A 4,642-nucleotide genomic window follows, 5' to 3' on the forward strand; every position below is an offset into this window, starting at 1 on the left:
ATCTATTTGCGATAACAAATTATAATTATTAGTTGCTCTTCGTAAAAATGTAGTAAAGGCAAAAGCCAAAAAAAGACTACATTTAAGTAAAAAACAGATGTATCATGTTTAACGATAATGCCCTTATCTTGCGTTATAGACAGGTAAATAAATAAAATGCATTAGATATATTCATATATGTCTATACATATATATATGTCTATATATATATATATATATATATAAATATATATATATATATATATATATATATATATATATATATATATATATATATATATATATATATATATATATATATATATATATATATATATATATTTATATGTATATATATTCGCGGAGACTGATAATTGGGCCAGTGACAGTTAGGCAATATGTGCCGAAAGAGTGTAAAGGCAGATGATGATTTAACTCTTTAGAGTGCATAACACTCCACTATCCGTATAATTTAGCCATCCAAGATGAGCCTTGCCTTCAGTGGCTACACCTTCTGATGGCCATTGTAATACCTCTTACATCTTCTCTACATAATTCTCGTTGAACGCTGTCAGCTGAACTGTATTCAATATCCAGTAATCGGTCAGTTCAATAGCACTTGGGTCTCTGGTTTGTCAGAATTTGTGTGCTGCTCCAATTGTCATTAGATGATGCGTCATAGCCCGTGACGACATCGGAGTGAGTCCCGATTCCGAGTTCGAGACCGAGACCGATACCGAGCACGAAAGCCCAACAACTCGATCCGCAGCCCAACGGACTGACAGTTGCGCGTAGACCACAGACGTGGACAGTAGTTAGCGGTTCAAAACACACATATACTGTATATATATAATATATACTATATATTCGAATAGGGTCGCACAACGTGAAAAAGTAAAGCCACCCATATATGTGCATACAGCTACACGGTAAAAAGTACGTCGAGAAAAATATATATTCATATCGTATATATAATATATATAAACTTAAATATATAATAGATATGTATATCACTGTTTATATTAAATTAGAGACAATTGCGAGCAGAGGTCGAGCAAGCGTGGAAATTATACAAAGCTTTGTGTCGCATAGTTAAAGACGATTCAAGGCCTGCGCCTATATAGATATCGAACTGTAGCGGCACTGATAACGCCCCAGCTACACCTCGTTTGCCCCTCTGACAAAGCCCCAACCCCAGCCCCAGCACTAGAGATAGTAGCTAAAAGTAACTGTAATTATATACAAGTTCAACTGTTAATCTGTTCAGTGATAGCCCAAGGGCTTGTCAGATCTATGACATTTCATTTGTTCGTTAAAACTGAAGCACCTGGTAGCATTAGTCCATATCTAATCACTAAAACATGACAATTGCGAATCGCCCGGAAATATGCTTTTGACTATTATCTGTGCCCACCTAAACCGAACTTCAATAAATCAAAGTTCTGTACCACCAGATAGCCGCGTCCAAACAATACATCCCACCCACCACAAACCATGTCGTCCTTTGATAATCTGAGCATCCGCCCGCTCAGTGCCGAGCTGGCTCTGAAGGCGCAAAAGGAGCTGGGCGAGGTACCCGAGCGAGTACCGGAGGACATTGAGACGATACGCACATGGATCTCAAAGCAGCCCCACCTGAAAGCACGCGAGGATGCACAGTTCTTGGTCGCCTTTCTGCGTGGCTGCAAATACAGCCTGGAGAAGACGAAGCTCAAGCTGGACAACTTCTATGCTATGCGAGGCGCTGTCCCGGAATTGTACAAGAATCGGTTTGTGGGCGAGAAACAGCTGAACATACTCAAGACAGGGTAGGTGCTATGAAAGCTGGTCATCATCATCTCTCATATTCTCTCTCTCTCTCTCTCTCTCTGTATATTTGTGTGTGTATCTATATTTTAGCTGCCTGCTGCGACTGTCGCAGCCGCTGCAAGTGGACGGTCCACGCATTCACATCTCACGCTATGCCCAGTACGACTCCAGCAAGTATTCCATTGCGGAGGTCATGCAGGTCAACACCATGCTGGGCGAGATACAAATCAGAGAGGACGACAACGCAATGGTATCTGGCTTTGTGGAGATAATCGACATGAAAGGGGTCACCGCCGGCCACATGTTCCAATTCGACGCGGTCCTCATCAAGAAGCTGGCTGTGCTCGGCGACAAGGCGCTGCCATATAGACCCAAGGGCTTCCACTTCATCAATGCGCCATCCATTGCCGAGAAGGCAATGTCCATAGCCAAGAGCTTAATGAGCGACAAGATACGCAAACGGGTGAGTTCTGAAAACATTGGAAATGAGTATATATACAAAAATAACTATATAATTTCCACTTTCTCCTACCCAGTTCCATATACACACCAAGCTGTATTCGCTGTACAAGTACGTTCCTAAGGAGTATCTGCCCATTGAGTATGGCGGCACCAATGGCAACATACAAGACGTTGTCGATACCTGGACGAATAAGCTGCTAGAGTACACTGACTTCTTCCAGGAAGATGTGGTCTACGGTACGAATGAGAAGCTGCGACGTGGACAGCCCATCAATTCGGAAACACTGTTCGGCATCGAAGGTTCCTTTCGGAAACTGGACATTGATTAGATATACTTTTTATTGTAGTACATATTTATAAAAACATAATTTTTAATGTTGTAAAAAAATCAGTTGAAGCACAAATTTCAAATAGAAACGATAAAGTTCAACTATATGAATATTACCTATGCAGACAGAATCTGCTTAACGCTAACAGAAAGAATATAAATTAAATACATTGAGGAAAAATTAGACTAAGAAGGCAGTAGGGGAAAAGTAAGGGAGCTGGACTAGATCGGCTTACAGCTTAGCTGCCTGCTTAGCCTTTTGGTTAACGAACTCGTAGGCGATATCGTTGTAGGGCTTGGTTGCGTTGCGCACACGCTCTAGCCACTTGGCCACCTTGGGGAACTGTCGTTCGTTCACATGGAACTGGCAGAGTCCTGCGAAGCCCAGAGCATTAGTAAAGGAATACCAAGGAACACTGCTGTTGGGTAGCTTACTCAGCTGTTCTATCTCAGAGGAGCACGATAAATCTGCCACTGTGAGTTTGTCGCCTACCAAGTAATCGTCGTTCATCCAGAAGCGCTCAAGGAGATCCAGACTGGTCTCAACATCTTTTACAAGTTTGGCAACCACCTCCGGCTTGGGCTTGGGTGCGAGTCCATTTATGGGCAATAGCCAACCCTTCAGGAAGTATGTGCCACAGGGCACATGGACGTTTTGAAACTGCCACATTAAATACTCATCTACACGAGCACGCGTCTCCAGATCCTTTGGATAAATCTGCTGGTTTAGCTGATTCTTATCCGCAAGATAACTGGAATTAATGAGAGAGGAACTTGTTAATGCTGACCCCTTTGGCTTTTTGGTATTTACACTTACCGAATCATCGCCACGCTCTCAGATAGGTGGAAGCTGCCATCCACCAGTGCGGGCAACTTCTGGAAGCGATTGATTTTCTTGTACTCATCGGTTAACTGCTCCCCTGCAAACAAATTCGAATTTTATTCGCCGGGCGCAGCTGTTGACGCACTTCAACTTACGTTTGCGCAGCGCCACGGGGCAGGCTTCAAATTGCGTTTTACTCAATTTGAGCGCTAGCCACACAGCGCGCGACGGCGGGGACAGGAAATCGTAGTACAACTTGAGAGCCTGTGCCATCTCAATAAATTAATACAGGAGAATTCTCTGGGACCGAGTCAATCAGCTGTGGTGCAAAGTTCAAATTTCGCTGCTGCTCAGCACTGTTTTAGCCCGTATTCGTTTTTCAGCACTGCTCTCGCGTACCTATAGAGCTGTCCCGCTCGCACTTAGATGATGCACTGAGTAGGCGCGAATTTCAAATGCACAAGATAGCTTCATCAAAATCCAATCTTTTTCCACAGTAAATTATATCAATTATTTGTTCACAGGAAAACAATCAATCACATCAAATATTTAAAGTGACAAGTTTGGCATTACATTTAATACTTCAGTGGATTTTGTTATTAGATTGCCGTTTTTATCTCGTAGCTGGAACATGCCGAAACTTTTATCTAAAGCATAGATATATCGCAACATAAATGCCATGGCGAGATACGTCATAGGCTTATCAGCAGCGATTACAAAGTGAATAATGATAGCAGCCAAAGAAAATATCAGCTTTGCGATTGGGCGCCTTGTTGTTGTTATATATTTTTTGACATTTAAACAAATTTGTTTTAATTTATTAACGTACTCAACATGGATCGCTACAATACACCGGCAATTATATATGTAATGTGTATATACTAAATATATATATATATATATTATTAAATGTATATGTTTATGTGTAAACTAGTATCAAAAATTAGTAGAAACGACACTTAACTAAATCAAAAATGTTCAAAAATTAAACACACATATGTATGCATATGCATATGAGTATGCATCGGTATGTTTGTACGAATGCATATTCAAAATAATAGCCAACAAAATCTTAGTATAGTATACACATATATATGGTATTATATATACATATATATGTATAAGTAGAAGACGTCCATTGTGAGCGAAATGCGGCGAGGAAAACCAAGTGGGGAACTGTAGAAAAATGGATGAGGCTATGTGCGTTGATAAGACCGACAATAAATTATAATCGACATTCA

At 40.9% G+C, this 4,642-nt stretch overlaps 2 protein-coding genes across 3 annotated transcripts; one reads left to right on the top strand and one right to left on the bottom strand.

The window, feature by feature from the left end:
• The first annotated feature begins 743 nt into the window (after positions 1–743).
• LOC108653243 (alpha-tocopherol transfer protein) lies at positions 744–2,680 on the top strand. Of its 2 annotated transcripts, none has more exons than XM_018103602.3 (4): positions 744–915; positions 1,434–1,787; positions 1,879–2,251; positions 2,325–2,680. In XM_018103602.3, exons 2-4 carry the CDS (start codon positions 1,474–1,476, stop codon positions 2,577–2,579), a joined length of 942 nt encoding a protein of 313 aa, XP_017959091.1. In that variant the 5' UTR covers positions 744–915; positions 1,434–1,473; the 3' UTR covers positions 2,580–2,680. The 2 variants fall into 2 exon arrangements, with proteins under 2 accessions (XP_017959091.1, XP_089117090.1); XM_089260964.1 differs by lacking the exon at positions 744–915 and adding an exon at positions 1,017–1,210.
• Positions 2,572–3,904, bottom strand: GstT1 (Glutathione S transferase T1). Its single transcript, XM_018103617.3, has 4 exons — positions 3,557–3,904; positions 3,396–3,498; positions 3,014–3,330; positions 2,572–2,953 (listed from the first exon to the last, which is right to left on the bottom strand). Exons 1-4 carry the CDS (start codon positions 3,672–3,674, stop codon positions 2,811–2,813), a joined length of 681 nt encoding a protein of 226 aa, XP_017959106.1. The 5' UTR covers positions 3,675–3,904; the 3' UTR covers positions 2,572–2,810.
• Between the last annotated feature and the right edge of the window lie 738 nt (positions 3,905–4,642).

The sequence above is a fragment of the Drosophila navojoa genome, chromosome 5 (genome assembly GCF_054131105.1).
Source record: "Drosophila navojoa isolate 15081-1374.11 chromosome 5, UAZ_NAV_1.0, whole genome shotgun sequence".
Taxonomy (NCBI): Eukaryota; Metazoa; Arthropoda; class Insecta; order Diptera; family Drosophilidae; genus Drosophila; species Drosophila navojoa.

Bases quoted from the DNA above. Each gene is read 5' to 3' on its own strand.
- LOC108653243 (XM_018103602.3), top strand. From the start codon at position 1,474: ATGTCGTCCTTTGATAATCTGAGCATCCGCCCGCTCAGTGCCGAGCTG. The intron at 1,788-1,878 runs GTAGGTGCTATG...TCTATATTTTAG, and splicing joins CTGAACATACTCAAGACAGG to CTGCCTGCTGCGACTGTCGC. The intron at 2,252-2,324 runs GTGAGTTCTGAA...TCTCCTACCCAG, and splicing joins GCGACAAGATACGCAAACGG to TTCCATATACACACCAAGCT.
- GstT1 (XM_018103617.3), bottom strand. From the start codon at position 3,674: ATGGCACAGGCTCTCAAGTTGTACTACGATTTCCTGTCCCCGCCGTCG. The intron at 3,499-3,556 runs GTAAGTTGAAGT...ATTTGTTTGCAG, and splicing joins CCCCGTGGCGCTGCGCAAAC to GGGAGCAGTTAACCGATGAG. The intron at 3,331-3,395 runs GTAAGTGTAAAT...CATTAATTCCAG, and splicing joins GAGAGCGTGGCGATGATTCG to TTATCTTGCGGATAAGAATC.